Consider the following 19,240-nt stretch of genomic DNA (forward strand, 5'->3'; position numbering starts at 1 on the left):
AAAAAAAAAAAAATACAAGGATACATTGGAAATATTTTTTTTATATGAAAATCTTTATTTATGTATATGGACAAACAATGTAAGGGCATTTATTTCTTATAACACACCGCCACCTGATGGCCAAAGGACATCACTGCAGTTTCTGTGACCAATATGCGGCAAGATGCTCATCTGTTTCCAATAGTAAAGTTCAAATTCAAGATCAGGTGACATCCTCATCCTCATCCTCTTCATCGTTTCTTCCAGGTGAACTTGTGTCTTGCCCCTTCCTGGCCCGGTTTCTTTCTCTCTGTCAGTCTTGGGTCAGGCGTTAACAGACCAGCTGAAGAGACAAGTTTCCATGAGTTTCTTTTTTTTCTCGGTTCTTTTATAAATCCTTTGTAGTTCTCTTGAGACCATTTACTCCTCAACTTATGCAACATATCAAGCGTGCCATAATGCATGAAAATCTTCATTTATAAACCAATCACTAATATAAGAACAGAAGAGAATGCAGCAGAACACCATTATTTGTTCTGACTTGTGTGGAAATTGGTATTAATGATGGTAATGCTGACTGTGTGGGGTTTCCGATTGACCAAAGTACTGCAATCGACAGGTAAAGAAAACATTGCAACAAAACAATGCTACTTTGATAAGTTATTTTTAAAGGTTTAATAGAACATATGTAGTTATCTTTTTACTGTTTACTAGGATGAATCAGAATGGTACAGCTAACTATTACAAAAATAAAATCTGTAAAAAATATTAACCCTAAATGCGAAGAGATGGGCAAGTTTTAATTACAAAAGTGATTAATTTATTTGCCAACTCAACTGAAACTAAAACAAAGCACTATTTTAATACATTAAAACTGCTTTTCTCAATGTTTTTCTACTGTAAAAAAAGTATTTTTACGGCCATAAATCAAAAGTGTCCATCATGCCAGTCATACTTTAAAAAAAAAAAAAAAAATCCACAGACAGTTAATGATAATCCTAAAATGAAATGTTATTTTGTTAATAAACAATAGAACATAATACATAAAACTTTAAACTAACATCGCTAAAGAAATGCAAGCAGAGGAAAGAAGGACAGCTTTAAGGAGAACATATGTTAAGGTAAAAGATTAAAAAAAAAAAAAAAATTACAATTTAACCTGCACTTGTTCCAAGTTTATGTCTGAGTTAAAGAACGATGAAGACAGGTAATGGGTTTTATTGCAAATATGATGTGCCACACAAAATGCATCATCTAACCATAATCTCGCTGCAGCCTGCGATTGCATTCAAATGTTTGGAAATGTTTTCATTCAACTGATGATGTGGGATTAATGTGCCGTGCCTTCTTCAGACTAGAGCTGCAACTATCGAGTACTTTTGGTATCGGGTACTCTGACGATTATGTTTTAAAATGTGATACTTTGGTGCGGCCCGACGTGTTTGTGCACGCACTCGATGTGTGGGAAATATAAAAAATCTCAACCGATCGCGAATTTCTTTTAAAAGGTTTAAAAGAAGAATTCACGTAGAAAGGAGGAGTGACTTGTAAACATGTCCAAAGTATCTAAGAACTAGCCGATGTCTTGGTTGACGACGCGCCTGTTCAAAGTGTGACTGTTTAATGAAAGTTTGCTGCAGGAACAGAAGCTACATCTGCCGTCACACGCTGCCTAAAACACGAGCTTTGACTCTGCGTGTGTGCAGGAGAGATACAGATGAGGGGATGGATTACAAGACGGTTAACGTACGTTAGCAGCCTACACCTCGCCATGCCTCGTCGCTGCTGACTAATATCACAGGTTATAACACTGTACATTTTAACAGCCGCTGCTGTTGTTGATATAAATCGCGAAGCTGATTGATGGTGCTGCAACATGGACATCGTGCTTTACAGCACACACACTACACTACGTTTTGAGTGTGAAATGGTCCCACGCTTGCAACTTTTTCTGTCTTTTCCTCCCCTCTTCTTCATTTTCTGCCATTAGGGACCAAAGCAACAAGAATCTTCAGACAGAAAGCAAACCGCTTTCATGCTGTACAGACACACCGTAGGCGACAGATTCTGTTTTTATATATTTTTATAAATGTTTAAATATTTTATATGCTTACTGAAACAGTGATGTAGTCCCTCCGAACAGCGCGGTGGTCTGAGAATGCCGCGATGATGCATAAATTAAAATATATCACCACGTGATATTAATTAAACGACGCCTTTGACTCCATCAATTTTTGTACTCACCCTGTCTCATCATCTCCCCCTCCTGCTGCGACAGAAAGCTGAGCAGTGCGCGGGAGATGGCGAGCCGCAGCGCCCCTGCCTGGCTGGACCTTCCGCCGCCGCTCACGGTGCATTGGAGGTCGAAGCGGCCCAGCATGCCCGTGAACTGAAGCGGGAACATCAGCTGCTCTCTGAGAAGGAGAAGAAAACGATGAAGAGATACCAAAACAGGGTGAGAGGATGAAGCGTGGCTGAACGGGCCGAGCAGGAGAGTGTTCTATTTAACAGATTGTGGTATCAACGGTGGAGAGGGCTTAGCTAATTTAATGTCTGGCTGGGTGACTTTTCAGATGAGCACGGAGGATCCTGACACGGTGAAAAGCTTTCTTTCTTTTTTTACAATCTGAGAGTAACTTCTGACTCAGCAGGACTCGGAGTGTCTGTGTTCTGGATGGCGTCTCAGCCTGAATGGCCTGTGGATGCTGACAAAGTCAATTGTCACCTCTCTGCTCCAATTACAGCCCCGTCCTCACACTGCGTGACAACACCGGCTCTGGACACTCACACACAATCACTCAACTGTGTAATTAACTTACTACAAGGAGATAAATAAAAAAAAAAAATAAAAAAAACGAGGCGATGCTGTGAAGAGTGAAAAAGCTGCTTTTTAATTTTTGGGGAAGGGGGAGAGGGTGGGAGTACGTGGAGGGTACAACACATCGTGTCTTGCATTTTAAGGGAAATGGTATCAGTGGACGAAGCAGCAGAGAAGCCGTGAGGAGGAAAGGTTTTATTACGGCCCTCTTACCTGTCTTGTAGGATGGGGAAGTAGTGGATGTAGTCTTGGTTGTTGACTGTGATGCGTCCAGAGCCGCAGTCTCGAAGGACAACCGATGACGTAGACGTCTTCCTCCGACCTGGAAAGGAACAGAAATGTGTTGAATTTTCCATTTTCAGAAATGTTTGTCAAACTTCTCGTCTTACAGCGCATCACGGATGTCCCTTAACTTGGAGCAGGAAGTACAATTCATCATTTCAGGAGCTGAATTTAGCGGTAATCACAAAGTTTCTTTCTACTGATATTAGACTATATCAGGTGTGTTGGAATCATTACGATCAAAGCCACCTAAACACAAACACACATCCAGACTTCTGGTTTGATTCTGGTTAGTTTTTGTTTCTTTGAAGTTGTACTGAGTCTTCTATTTTGACTTGGTTTTGATTTTGACTATTTGTGCATCTTGTAGCTACTTCAGGATATCAACTCCTTTGTGTGGTTGTTTCAAGTTTTCCTGAAACCAGTTTAAAACACAAAGCAGGAGCTGTATATTATGCTTCTTGTTGGTTGTTTTAGTCTTTTCAATCTACATTATAAAGTGACTATTTTATAATTATTATAAGACACAAAATATACACTGTGTTGTTCTTTTTATTACTAGTATTTCAGGCTGTGGCGATATGCTTTTGTCCTGATTTGATTTAATTCAGACTTTTTGGATGCCGATTCAATTTAAATTGAAATTCTCACAATTCTCAGATATTGCCGATTTTTATATGCTTAAGACAAGAAAAAAAAAAAAAAATAAAAGAGTACAAAACTTTTTTGCTCGTCATTTTTCTTAATTTCAATTAGGAAAAAACAACACAGTAGCCAGACCATCATTCTGCTGCTATAATGCCCAAAAAGACAAGTAAAAAGATCAATAAAAACAATAAAAATGGCTAATTCTATGTTGGATTATTTAAATTTATTTAAATCAATTTTTTTTAACAAAAATAAAATCGTTTTTAAAATTGTGAAGCAAAAAAATCCTGATACTCAATTTTTTAAATTAAATTTCCCAACCCTATTTGTATTCTGACTGTTGTTTTTGCATCTGCCTTTTGGTTTGATCGTCCCATGACAATCAGATACTCCACTATAGGGTCTATCCCTTCATCCCTGTGTGTCACATGGGATTAAATTTAGCTGTCTGTGTATCTGCTTTTCTTACAGCTTGAACTTTATGGAAATCATGGATGTAGTGCTTCTGAATTCAGCTTAATGGTCTGACTCTCTTACAGTACAGAGGTGCATTGGTGCAGTTGGAACTGGCAACCATTACATCAGAGCTAAAAGGTTTAGAGGTTTCGACGTCCTTCCAACCAGTTCGTTTTTTTTTATCATATTTCAGCAAAGACAATGCCACATACTGCCTCTGTTAAAACAACATGACATCATTGTATGCAAGTCCATGTTGCTAAATCGTTGCACAAAATATGAGTTTATTAGATTTGTAAATCCTTCTGCATCCCAACTTTACTTTTAACTGGAGTCATAGATTTTTGGAAATTTTCTTTCTTGTGGGTGTTATTTCTACTGGTTTGACTTCAAACTCTCCAGTGCAGCACAATGTTTGAATGATTGTTGTAATGGCAAAGTTACACAGAAATTTACACTCTTATACAGAAAAGAATGGGTGAATAAACTGATTACACTACTGACACACATAAAAGAAGAGCCCATAACAAATTTCCCATCTTTAAATGAACCACTGATATGTTCCTACCATCCGAAGTGCTGAAGGCCACGCCTTTGTCATCATTCTGCAGCACTGGTACAGTTTGATGCTTGGACTGAGCCTCCAACTGTCGTCTGTACCGTCGGATGAACTCTTCCTCCAAGCTGCTGTAAGGCATGGACAGCAGGCGCTGCATCAGCTGCACAAAACGATCGTACTGACGACAAAAAACACACACAAATAAAAAAAAAAACATGTAACTCTGCTACTGCAGCCCCAACTCCTGTATGTGCAGAAGGAAAAAAACAACACTAAAAAGTAAAATGTGGTGTTCTTACATCATGAGCAGAGATTGTCTCCACTAATAATGCCTCCAGCTCCTCTTTTGTTAGCCACCTGCTTGTTCCAAGAGACCTGATGGAAAGAGGAGGATTTTTTAAAATTTTTATTTTCCTTGACTCCATGTAATCACACCACTTGAAGAAAAGGACTTTATTTGGATCTGTCTCTACTTACACTGGCTTAACATCCTTTGAAAAGATTCCTTTGGCTCTAAGGAGATCTTGATATTTCTCTACTTCCAAAATATTACCATACAGTTCCTAAAACAGACCAGAAACAACAACAACATAAGTCCATTATGTAGCTGGGCATTCTTTATTTATTTTTTCTCTTTTATAAACAGTACAGCTCAACTTTCAGATCTAACATACAGTACTGTGACGTGTCAGACAACGACAACCTGAGTAAATACAAAAAGCTTGAAGTAGGCCAAAAGATCTCAGAAAGCCACCCAGCATGCCTGAAGCTAAAGAAAGCCAAGAACAGATGAGAAACTAAATCAATGACATATCAGTTTGGAAAGGGTAACAAAGCCATTTCTGAGGCTTTGGGACTCCCAACAAACCACAGTAAAAGCCATGATGCATAACTGGGGGTATGGAGCAATAGCCAGCCAATCAAAATTACTACAAGAACGCATCGACTCATCCAGGGCGTTGGAAAAGAACTCAGAACTACATGTAAAGCAATGCAGGCCTCACTCGCCACCGTTAAGGTCAGTTTTAGTTATATCTATGAAATACTTCCAATTCAAAAAACAACTGGTGACTAAAAATAACAGACTTGTCTCACATTAAATAAATGAAAAGATCCCGAGGATCCTCAATACTTTGGGGAAAATCTTCTGTGAAACAGTATTTCAGAAGTCATTACATCTGCTGTAAAAATAACAGCATCTAATAGAAGATCATTATACTGATGATCAAACATGGTGGTGGTAGGGTAATGGTCTGGCACTGGTGTGCTTCTTCAGGAACTGGACGGCTGCCCATAAATGACAGAACCAAGAATACTGCTCTCTATCAGAACACCTTGAAGGCCAGTGTCCAGTCAATAGTTCATGACCTTAAGTTCAATATTATGCAGCTGTATTATAGATAAATGCTCTGGAGTGGCCAAGTGAAGGGCTGGACTTAAATCTAATGAAGAGACTGTGGCATGACCTTCAACAAGGCATTCATGCTTGAAAATCTTCCAGTGTGACTGAATTAAAACAATTGAAGAAATAAGATTGGCCCAAAACTCCTCCACAACAACAAGGAAGACTCACTGCTAGTTATCACAAAGGCTTGGTTAGAGATGGTGTTCCCATTGGTAGCACAGCCATTTGTTAGGTTAAAGAGAAAATTACTTTATATAGCGAAAATACATCCAGTTAAATTTGGACAGCTTTTCATCTATTTAAAATGATTTAAAATGATAATTTACTCATTTGTATTTATTTAGTTGCTCTTTGTCTGACATTAACATTTAATTTTTAAACTTTAAAGTCAGCTTTAAAGTTATATTGAAGCTTTTGTGCTGTTCCAACTGTGGTGATGTGCGTGTTAATCTTCCATAAAGAGGTTGAATAAACCCTGACATTCTGGTGTAGTGATGAGTGGTTCTGCCAACATTGATGGTGAATAGTAAAAAAAAAAAAAAAAAAAAAAAAAAACAACTTTTGAGCCATTTTTTTGTGATATTCAAGGAAAAACTACATTTTCAAATCTCTACAGTTTGTGACATTTATGATGGTTCATAAACGTGAAACAGAGTCATCCATACAATTAATATTTTAGCTCTAAATTGATGTACAGACCTATTTTATAGATTCATAAGGCCAGATATGAAATAAAAGAGATGGTGGTGCAGTATCAACACTGCATGGAAGATGACTTGCGAGCAGTGATTCGTGCTGATGGGCACTGACAGACAGAGAATTGGCAGGGGGAGGGGGGGGTGATGCTGGTCACGTCCCTAAGGCAGAACCCCCCACCTTAGCCACCCTGCGCCTGTGCGAGAACTCATTTCCCTGTCAATTATTCACCAGATGTTTAATTCCTTCTTGATAGAGTGTGCCTAATCCGCTGCCACTCTGACCAGCTACAGAGGGGTGCACAAGGAAGGAGGATTGAAGGCAAACATCAAGCAAAACCTGATTTTATTAGGATTAAAAGAAAGTGTACCGGTAATAGAAAATCCCGAGGAGGGAGGGTTGGATACATAGCTTGAGTTACACATATGCAAGCTGCTGCTTCTACAGTGGTGAGGAGTAACTTGCAGGGATTGGCTAGATAAAAGGAGGAGTGGGTCCATCCTTCCTTTTTCAATAATATCCATAAGAACGCCTTTAAGTTCACAGCTAAAATACTGATGCATTAAAGCCAGAGTGGTGTGTATTAATGTGCTTTCGGGTTAGCATGAGGAATGTGAAGGAGAAATGTGAAGGAGAAATGTGTTTTCAGGTTTCTCTTGTTTGTGGCCATAAAAGAGCTCAGTGAAGCAGCAAGCAGGTTAATGTACCACGCTGGAGAGCAGCCGAGCAGGACAGCTGATTTTCACGCCACCGCCCCCTGCTGGTGACGTTGCTGAGGCGTGTGTGTGACAGGAGAACATTTTTGGAATACACTGAGGAAACATTGGGCAAGGAAAAAGGTGGGAAAGAGGAAAAGAAAAACACAAAGGCAGGGGAAACAGACTGAGCCTGTGATCATGCAGACAGGCAGCACAAGCCGTCAGACATGTCTGATATTCCTATTTAAACCAGCCGCAGGGGGTGCAGACTGAGGCTGCAGGGCAAAACACTAAAAAGGTGGAGGCTGGGACAAAGATTCAGATATCATACTCTGTGGGTTTTAGACACACACCTCTTGTGTGTCTAAAACACAAGAGGTGAAAAATAGTGAAAGGATTAAAATAGGAAGGACGTGATGAAAAAAGAAAAAAAGAGAGACCCCACCCAGACTCACCAACCCTCACTGAATCCACACCACCAACAAGCCAGACACACTGCACCTCAAGCTGAGCCGGAATCCAGAAAAAACATGTAAATTTTTCTCCATTTTTTACTAATCAAAGTAAAATAATTACTGCTTCTTTTAAGCAAACCTAAAAGCTAAATCCCTTTATGCCATCACTATCAGAGCTGCTGCTACTTTGTTGTACAGGAAGCATATCAGCTGCCCAAAAATTCAAAAAGCACTGACCTCTTCATCTAAAATGTTTAAGTGAATGATGTCTGCTATAAAAGATCATGTTATTTGTACATTCACAGGCCAGTTTATTAAATCAAGTCCCCTTTCCTAGTACTGGGGGGGTCATTGTCGTCACTATGTTCATAAATGAATGAACATGGTCAGCAACAATATTTAAGTAGGCAAAGGCGTTTAAACCATCCTGAATTAAAATTAAGACTACCAAATTTTCCTCCACACCATTACACCACCAGCAGCAGTCTAAATCGTTGATTAAAGCCAGAATGGATCCATGCTTTCATGATGTTTACATTAAATTCCATACATTCCAAATAGAGCACTGCGCTCTCAGACTGCAGGTTTACTGGTGGTTCCTGGAGTCTCAAAGAGTACTATGGGAGGAAGGGCCTTTAGCTATCAGGCTCCTCTCTTATGGAACCAGCTCCCACCGTGGGTTCGGGAGGCAGACTCCCTCCACACCTTTAAGATTGAGCTGAAAACCTTCCCTTTTTCATGATTCTTATAGTTAGGATATGAGCATCTCCTGAGTTGGAGTCTGCATGTACGGGACCCAACTATCCAGGTTTTGCTCTTTGCTCTTATAGTTATGGGTAGTCTAGCCAACCATTACTTATGTAGCAATGGGGACATCACCTGATGCACTGACAAGAACCTCGCTCTATTTCTCTGATATATTAATGTATAAATATATGCCAATATTGCCATCTCTAACTTATTTCTCCTTTTTTCCGCAGGTCTTCCTGAATAAGTGCAATTGTACATGTTGTTCTGTCTTTCCTGTCGTCTCCACCCCAACCAGTCGAGGCAGATGGCTGCCCTCCCTGAGCCGGGTTCTGCCGGAAGTTTTCTTCCTGTTAAAGGGGAGTTTTTTCCTTCCCACTGTCGCCGCATGCATGCTCAGGATGGGGGATATGATCGAAGTCATGACTCGATGCAATCAGTTGGTTTCTATTATAGGATATGTATGAATTTGCTTGAAATGATGTGTATGTTGATTCATGTATGCCCTGTGACAACATTGTTGTGAAGTGGCGCTATACAAATAAAGTTGAACTGAATTGAATTGAAATTAAATTCTGACCCTACTATGTGAATACTGAAACTGAAATGGAGACTCATCAGACCAGGTGACCTTTTCCAATCTACTTTTGTCCAATTTTGGAGAGTCTGTGTTAATTGTAGCCTTGAATTCTTGTTCTTAGCTGGCAGGAGTGGGAGTTGGGGTGGTCTTCTGCTGCTGTAGCGGTCTTTTTCAGACTATTCTGTGTAAACCCTAGAGATGTTTGTGCATGAAAATCCCAGTAGATCAGCAGTTTCTGAAATACTCAAACCCACAGCCATGCTACGTTGAAAGTCCCTTTAATCCCCCTTCTTCTTCATTCTGATGCTCAATTTGAAATTCAGCAAGTCGTCTCAAGCTAATCCGAAATTAATCTCAATGTCATGGCTAAAATACACTGATTTGCTGCCATGTGATTGGCTGATTAGCTATTTGTGTTAACAAGCAACTGAACTGGTTTATATAACAAAGTGGCAGATCAGCGAATAGGTATTAGGTTGTCAGTATAGTATCAGATTAATTGTAAGCACTGTCTGATAATAGATGGTGAGCTTTGGCTTGATAAACTTTTAATATATTACGTGCTCTAAATGCAGTATCTCCAGTCAAATTGCCCAAAGTATGCCGATAATGACTGCATGTATCTCTGATTTATATGGTGTACATCAATCATGTGTTAGCATTTATTCTTATACGACTGCTGCCAAAGAGTTCAGTTCATTAATGCCTCTTTGTGTTGGAAGTAATATGTTGTAACCAAATGTCCCAAAAAACTATTTTTATTAGATCACTATTTGTTAAAAGCTTAAGAAGTGAAGGCCAATCTATTGTATTCCTAAAAAGACCAAATGGAGACATGGTGGGTTTCATTTCTATTATTACAACCAAACATTCTAGAGCAGAAATGCATTAAATATCCTTTTTAAATCCAAACTTGTTCAGCTTCTTTCTGCAATGGATCTCAATCAACCAGTTATTCTGCATTGGGACTTCAGTTGACATTTTCTGACAACATCAACCCAACTAAACCACATCTAACCTCCAACCTGCTTGTCTGAGAAGAGGCTAAAATCTCATGGGAATGTGCCTGCTGTACTCACATGCATGAGGGAGTAGTAGGACTGCTTGCCGGTGTAAAACAGGAAGTGGAAAGGCCGTCCGTCTGCTCCCCACTGGACAGCTTGAATGACAGAAAAAGGGGGGGGAAAAACTCAGAAGCAGGTTTCACGATCTGGAAACTATATTGTCAGGAGGTGCATATATCACATACCTCTCTGTTTTGGAAATATTTCATCAGGATGCTGATGATAAGGAGAGAAAAGACAAATGTGTTTATTTAAACAGGTCGGCTTATAGGTTGGCCATTTTAACCTGCCATGTGCAAAACAGAAAAATTAGCATTGTGGCCATATAAACAAAAAGAAATTATTTTCTTTGGAATTCATGGCATGTTTTGTTCACCTATTACTGCTGTGGCATTTGATAAAGCTGATCATAACATCTTACTGGATAGACTGTAGAAGTGGGAGCGACTTTTCTGGTATATGCTATATGAGCTCAAATCTTACTGGGACTGTTTTTTTTTTATTTTAGAGAAAAAAGGTTGCATATTTGGTTCCTCAAGTCACCATTTTCAAACAACTTTATCTCAAATTTATGATTCTGATTATATGTCTGTCAATTGTACATCTGCTAAGACACTTATGCTGATGACACACAACTCTACATTTAAGTGTCATACATCTAATCATTGAGTAAATGAGACAGAATTTCTCCCAGCTCAATGCTGAAAAGACAAAATTAATTGTTTTTGGTCACAAAAAAAGCAATATTATAGTTCTGTTCAATTTGATTCCATGAAACTAAGCACTGAGCCAAAATCTGGCCGTAATTATGGACTACATTTACCAGTTACGTAAACGTGAATAAATCAGCCTGTTAACGCTTTAAGAATATAGTCAGAATCAAAGGAGTTATATCTCAGCAAAGCATAAAAACACTTGTTCATGTATCTTCTTTCATATTATGCTCAGGGTATCTTTTCATGTCTTGAAAGAAAACATCCAACAGCTGCAACTCATCCAAAATGGTGCTGCTAAGGTCCCAACCAACACCAAGAGAAGAGATCATACCACACCAGACCTTTGATCACTGATTTGTGTGTATTAAACCCCCTGAATGGTCTTCGGCCTAAATGCATCTCAGATTTGTCTGCTGGTCATTAGGCGTCCAGACCCATCAGGTTGCCAGGTGCATATTTATTCCTGGCTTTTCATTCTTTTGCTTAATTTTTTTCTTTCATTTCAGTTTCTATTTTTCCATCTTTTCACCTTATAAGTTTTTAATTGCTTTGTATGGTAACTGTGTTTTATAAATATGTTTGCCTTGTCTTGTTGCTTACTGCACAGTTCATGAAACAGGGATAAGTAAAGTCTCCAGAGGTTAAAATTTACCAAAAATGGAAGATAATGAACTCAGGGTCTCACCTTCATGAGGGGCCGAGCCTTCTTGTCAAACAGCCCGGAGGGGAAGAGGTAAGCGATGCTCCTCTATGGTTGAGACAGAAATAATAATAAAAAATAAAAAAAACAGTGTGAGAGATCATGGCAGACTGTGACAACGCTGACATGTCCGATGGGCGATGAAACTGAAAACAGAATAGGACGCAAGCTGCTTGTGGGTTCAAGGAAAGGCAAATGAGATGTGTGTAACTGTGTGACACCAAATGTGTGTGTGTTACAATGGAGTTAGAGGAGAAAACAAGCAGAAAAAGACAAGTTTTGGGCTATTTTGACAGTGAGCAGAGGACACTGTGGTCGTCCAACAGTTCACTCCGAGTTCAGCCTCTGATCTGTGTGTGTGTGTGTGTGTGTGTGTGTGTGTGTGTGTGTGTGTGTGTGTGTGTGTGTGTTATTACCAGGGCTACAGATGGTGCTGTAAGCGTGTGTGTGTGTGTGAGAAGAGAGGCAGATCAGAAATGTGTTGGCCCTGCCACACTCATCACCACAACCTGTTCATCTCCCTCTTCCTCCATCCTGCCATCTTGCCGCTCCTCTTCTCCTTTTGTTTTTTTTTTTCCCCTCTCCTCTCCGTCGGCTCAATTAGCGAGGCAGCAGGTGCTGCTCGTGGGGAGCAGGTTGCTGCCTTTAAGGTTGTCAAAACGACGGAAAGCAGGAAGAAAAAGAAAAAGGAGGCCAGTTGAGGAAAACGTTTGAGAGACAGGAAGAGGAAGACAAGTGAGGAGAAGTTAAAGGGTAAAAAGAAAAGGAGGGTTGAGGAAACAGGCAGGGAACAGATGAAGACACACCTGTGTGCCTCCGCAGAGTCGACACAATATGGGGAAGATCCCTGAGGGGCGAAGATGGAGTGACAGAGGAGAGAAAGAGGGAGAGATGTCGCCGGTATAAGTGAGCAGAGTAAATCTCAGCCACGTGGTGAAATGATGGGGGCTATACATGAAGTAGCAACAAGATGACATGTGGCAAAGAGATGAGAAATGCTGCTGGGAAAGACATTTAAATCCACTGAAACCGCATGAAAAGACTTCCCATTTGATAGAGCCGGAAGATTTGGCAGAAATTAGCCAAATGCTTGGAAGTCCCAGCTTATGTGAAGACTTTCAGCTTTTCTTTGCTTCCTACTGTGGTACAGCAAAAGGTGCTCAAGCAAACAATCTTTTCTTTTTAGATTTTACGCATCAAAAACATGATATTTTCCATGAAGGAATAAATAAAATGAAAAAATTCACTATGTATCCCATTGGTTAGGATCACTGTCACTAGCATTATGTTAAACCTGGATGCTACAGAAGCAGCACAGGAAGCCCAACTACTCCAGAATGGGACATCGATACACTCCATTGGCAGGTGCGCTATGTCTCTCAGCACAGTCTCAAAAGCATGAAGGAGTTGATCCATCAGCAGGACTCTTATCAGCCTTGTACAAAGAGGAACAGGACGAGCACAGTCAGAGTCTAAAATGACCACCAGCGGGCCACCGTGTTTGGTCTCTGACCAAACAATCAGACTGAAACTTCATGAGGGTGGCCAGGGGCCCTCTAGGGGGCTCTGTGTTCATTCCTGGAGCTTGACTGACATATTCCATAGATCCCCGGGCATATCTGCCACTGGTCAGTGGGTTAAAATTGGTGAAATGGACATCGGGGATGTCTAGCTCTGGTCCTGGAAGTTTCTGTCCCTGCTCCAACACACCTGATTCAAATTACTGAAGCATTATGCAGAAAATCATAGGCTACTGTGTCCATTTAATTTGAGTCAGATGTGCTGGAGCAGGGATACACTGAAAACCTGCAGGATCGCAGCCCTCGAGGACCAATTTCATTTTAGAATGTGATGACCCAATTGGAAAGATTGGTACGAAACTGGTATTGGTAAGCAATAAATGTGTGTTTGTTTACAATGAAACACAAAGTTTCTTTCTCTATTGCTGTTTTTGGAAAGTCAGACAGCGGCATAATTCTGCATGTCAATATGATTTATCCTGTTCAAACATATGATGCATGTCAATGCAAGTCCTTTTTCAGGCTCATATAAACAGCACTGGTCAGGTCAGAACTGGAAATATAAACATGGCCAGTAATGTGCTGGTTCAGATCTGGTAGGAAATACTCCAGAACACTATCTGTAATCTTATATGGAACATGCTACAGTTTTGTCAAAGCATACATTCATATTATGGGCCAAATTACTGAGTATCATTTGGATTTGCTCCAATGAAATTTCACCTTCCACAACATTTTTTCTCTAGATTTTCATGGTGTGTAGGTTGATCATTTTCATTGGATGTGGGATCTCTTTGTTGCAAACACATTTCCCAGTCCACATCAGCTCTGATATCCAGTACATGTTTTTTTTCCCTCATTGAGCTGTGATGTCTTTCAAAAGTGTTCCTTTGTACCTCCGCCAAGGAGGTTGTGTTTTACCCAGAATTTATCTGTTTGTTTGTGTTCAAGATAACTCAAAAATTATGGACAGATCTTAATTAAATTTTCAGTAGTTATTGGAAATGTGAAAAGGAAGAACTGATTTTATTTTGGTGGTGATCCGGATCAACGTTTGGATCCAGGAACTTTTTAAAGGCCTTGGCGGAGGTTTGCTTTTCTACTGTTTTTTCTAGCAGCCACTTTACAGGTGTAACTCCTACATAAGCCTAAATGCACAACTCCTGTCCTGCCATAAGGACATCATGATCAGTCACCTTCTCAGCTGCTGCCCATCTCTGCCTCAGTAAAATTTAAGCTGACGCAATTCACAAATCCACCCTCCATCCACATCTGGAGCAGAAAAAAAGCAACTACTTCCTTACTGGTTGACTTTTTTTCCCCCAGTAACCTTAAAGTTCATACATTATTTTTGACTTGTTTTTTCAGCCCTGTCTAATAAACATCAGATTTGCTCTTTGATTTAAATACTTCCTGCAACAATGAGTCCCACAGAGACGATTTCAGATGTATTTTCCCAACTTCACAGGTAAAAGAAAAGCTTCTGTTTCACCGTCTCCACTTGTGACAGAGATATTATGAGTCTGTTCATGATGTCGGTCCCTGTTGGCTGTAAGCATCTTTTTGATTTTTCCCGGGTCTTCATCACCGTCACAGCTGAAGAGTCTAGACTCCAGACAAGAGCATGGGGATTTAGGAGCAACACCACATCACACATCTGCAGTCCTTGCTGATTTTCCTCTTTTGCTCCACACTTCCAGTTTTGGGCTGCTAGCTGTCGCTTTGGCTTTCACAGCCTGGCAGCGACAGCTCTCTTCATTATTCCTGAGGGCCACTGGGGACTTGGTGTTGGGATGAGAAGGAGGTGGAGTTAAATAGCTGGAGCAGCATAGGCTGAAGTTTTGCCAAAATCTCAAATAACCGTGCTGATGTGTTTGAGGGTGTTACTAATATCATTGTTGCAGTGGATTAGATAGCCACACCTGCCTGCTGGCAAAAGGATCCTGCCTAAGATACCTCTTTTTTTTTTTTTTTAACAGCTGACAACTAGACATGTATTTAATGTTTTAATCAACCAGCACTCTCATTGCTATGTCTAGTTTCATTGTTTAAAAATGCTGATATTTGTTCCCGATCCTTCATCTGCACACCAGACAGGACAAACACAGTAAAAGTGAAGCTTTTTCTAATGGGGAGCAAAAAGCTCCGCTTATGAAATGGTCTTTTTCACTAAATAAACTGGAGAAATGCAACACAGCAGCATTCTCATCCACTCCCAAAGTATCCAATAATCTCCCTCGTTTAAGCTTGTTTGACTAGTTTAAAGTGAATATTGATTTAAATTAAAATGAGACGGAAAGTGTGAGTGTTAGAGAGGCATGTGAAGGCTGACACTAACAGACTGATGTGAGAGATCCAAATCCACAAAAATTGCTTGCAAACTTTGAATATTAAGGGCAATTCAAAGTTTAATCCTTTTTTTAAAAATGAAATTCTCCCTCATGTGCTTGACATATGTGGGATTTATACACATGGAGCAGACAAACTTGTATACTCACCTCTTTGCGATGCATTCATGTGTTATTGGTATAAAACAAAATTATGTATCATAGTATTTTGAACAGTTTAAACAGAACAGTTTTTACAGTATTTGACAGTATTTTTATTTCCAATCCATGACTGTGTGTTACCAAACTTTACTGCACTATTGGCTAATCTGTTGTCATAGAAACGGTCTATTTTACAAAAAAAAAAAAAAAAAACTAAGTAGTTTTTGTGTTCTTATGAGTCAGGGCTTTGGCATCTAAACAAAAATTCAAGAGGGTTGGAAAACAAAATAATTGGCTATGTGTCATTTTGTCCACATTACAGCAATCCCATTTGCACTGATGTGATCAATGCATCTCTGGACAGCCGACAAGCAGTCCAGATGCAGCTGCCAGGTTGTTAATAAAGATATCCAAAAGGTGGCACATCATTCCCACCTTGAATTTCTTTCACTGGCTCCCCATCAGGTTTAAAATTAAGTTTAAAATTCTTGTCCTTCTGGTCTAAGATTTCTTAAAGCTTAAAAGGTAAGAGAACGTAAATCTAAAATAATCTCATTAGATACTGATATCTAAATGTTGTATGGGTTGTAATAATTAACAAGTCATTCCTTAAACCATCTTTTAACACTTTAAGTTAACACCTTCCAAACTGATCTAAATCATCAGTCAGTCCTACAGATTTTTTACATGAGGCAGCACAGTTGTGGATTAAAATTATTTCGGCTTCTTTTACATACTACTCTGAAATATAGCATACAAATGCAGCTTGAACCCAGTCATTCTGGAGCTGCATTTCAAGAGGCGACTAACTGTAGGAGGGAAATTAATTAACCCACCCTGCGGCATTTCTGAGCATTCCTACAGCATCTGCAATGCTGTCTTGTGTCACCTAAACACTGTCAATATAGACAGTAAAATGCTACATTGTGGGAAATTGGAAGGCTTTTGTTCAAATATAAGTAGAAAAAAGTGTCACGTATCACGTATCTCCTCACTGAGATAAAGCTAGGTGCCAGAGCCCGAGGGAAGTAATGACAACTGGACCTATTTTTTCTATTCTTGTTCAAATATGCACTTTACCTAAATTGCTGAATTTCAAGCACAAGCTTTTGCTATCCACTCTAAATAGTCCATACCCTACAGCTGGGGTGGCCAACTCTGGTCCTCGCAGAGCACCAAGGGTAAAATCCTTGCAGAAGTAGCTACACTTTTTCAAAACCTTTGTCTAAATATCCATTATGAGAAAAGCACTGATTGTGAATGATGCGGACAATAGGTTTCTCAACAGTGAGATAGATTGCAGAGGCATTATGATGTCCGTTTAGTCAAGACTTAAGAGTCAAATAAAACTTTTTAGCCAACCCAGATGATATTTGTTAAGCAAGAAAACACATGATCACTACCACCACCACTGCCACTCATTAGAAAAACATGCTAATGCTAAACTTCCATATGCTTCCTCAGCATTCAGAATATGCAGAAAATGGCCTCACTTCCACATTATCTCTACTTAGAAGTTATTTAATATGCTTCAAATTGGTTGTATACATAAGCCACTTAAACGAGTCATTCAAATCATAATATCAGAGCTCCAAAATTGTATAAATAGCACAGCAAGCAGTATGCAACTTGTTTAACTCACATCTATGTCCTCCTGGGTGAAGTTTTCAGGGTCCTCGCCCATCATATTAGCTAAATGTCGCTTCCCAATATCAAACTCCTCTATCTGCTTCTGGACAAACTCCAAGGTGAACTTTTCCGGTCCTGCAGCCGCCAGATTCTTTCTCCAGAGAGCAGAACTCGTGCATATCTGCCTGCTGATCACCTAGGAGTGGGGAACCACAGTGTTACTATCACATAGCTTGTGTAACATTACTAATAATAAGATGTAAATTGTTCCAAATCCTCTTCAGAACTTAAATGGATCAACTGCCAAACAGTATCCAGATGTTGTTCTTCTGATGAGAAGAAATTCAGTCTGAGAAAAAATATGCAAATAAAAACACCATCTGTAAGAACAAATACTAAACTTTACTGTAACTACTAGGGGTGGGAAAATCAAATTGAAAAATCAAAAATTGGGATTTTTTTGCTTCATAATTTTAAAATCGATGTTTTTGTATAAAAAAAAAAAAAAAAAGACTAAAACTAATTCAAATGAATAAAAATAATCCAATAATAATCCAATTTAAAATTTTTGTCATTTTTAATATTTTTATTGATCTTTTAACTTGTCTTCTTGTGCACTATAGCTGCAGAATGATGATTTGGATACTGTGTTGCTTTTTTTCTGATTGAAATAATGAAAAATGACGAGCAAAAAAAAAAAAAAAAGTTTTAAACATGTTTTTTGTTTTTAATCAACAAAAATCAGCAATATCAAAGAATTGTAAGAATCGCAATTAAAATCGAATCGGGACAAAAGCATATCGCCATAATTTCTATAAGTGTTTAGTTGCTGAAGACCAGCATTTATTAGATAAAAACTAGTCAAACAATTTGGAAATTTAAACAAGACATTACAATGTATATGAGCTAAACAAAAGACCAAAAAAAAAAAAAAAAAAAAAAAAAAAATCATCACTAAAAACAATTATTTGTTACGAGAGGGTTTATTATTACCTTACCTTACATATCCTGATAAAATTCTGTCAGTAAAAAAGTTAAATATGAAACAAAATGGCTTTAGTCTATTTAAGTATTTATATCAATTGTAAACTTCGAGATCTAAAAGCTTTGATTTGATGTTAAATTGTCACATTTTTTTGTTTGAAATTTGGTCAATTAAATAATCATAAAAAATAACAATAATAACCGGAGAAGTATATAAGAACAGCCGAACATTAGTGAGGGAGTTAAATACTTTAAATAAACTAACTAGAACATTTTCAGACCATTTCCAAAGAGATATGAAGTTAATAATCTGGATTGTCGGATTTTTCAGCCAGTTTCGGCTAACAGGATGCTAACTCAAGGGCGTTTGGGTTTCATCACGTTCATTAATTCTAGTTTTCTAAAGCAGAAAAAAAGTAACTATGCTAAACAATTATTCGTTCTTTACCTGTCTACTTAAGTGCAAGGAGACAATGTAAAAACTCGAGTTGCAATTCCCATATTTCCTAAAAAACGAAGCCACAGCTCGCACACCGGACGCCGCCATATTTACTGACGCAGTACGTCGTCTACGGCGTAACGGCGGAAGTAGGCATACGTCACAGACGTACTGAAGCGTGATAGATAGATAGATAGATAGATAGATAGATAGATAGATGTCTCTCTATATATATCTCTATATCCATATCTATCTATCTTTCTATCTATCTATGTATCTATCTATGTGTATATATATATATATATATATATATATATATATATATATATATATATATATATATATATATATATATATATATATATATATATACTTC

At 38.8% G+C, this 19,240-nt stretch overlaps 1 protein-coding gene across 1 annotated transcript; it reads right to left on the reverse strand.

Moving 5' to 3' along the window:
- Positions 1 to 43: 43 nt before the first annotated feature.
- On the reverse strand, positions 44 to 18,972 carry mrps9 (mitochondrial ribosomal protein S9; the record flags this gene model as incomplete). Its single annotated transcript, XM_079263664.1, has 11 exons — positions 44 to 322; positions 2,224 to 2,393; positions 3,011 to 3,119; positions 4,752 to 4,920; positions 5,042 to 5,117; positions 5,220 to 5,305; positions 10,403 to 10,482; positions 10,573 to 10,603; positions 11,789 to 11,851; positions 17,455 to 17,637; positions 18,874 to 18,972. The coding sequence occupies 11 exons, from the start codon at positions 18,970 to 18,972 to the stop codon at positions 231 to 233; spliced, it is 1,158 nt and encodes a 385-aa protein (XP_079119790.1). The 3' UTR covers positions 44 to 230.
- Positions 18,973 to 19,240: the final 268 nt, after the last annotated feature.

This window comes from Telmatherina bonti (assembly GCF_933228915.1).
Source record: "Telmatherina bonti genome assembly, chromosome: 24".
NCBI lineage: Eukaryota > Metazoa > Chordata > Actinopteri > Atheriniformes > Telmatherinidae > Telmatherina > Telmatherina bonti.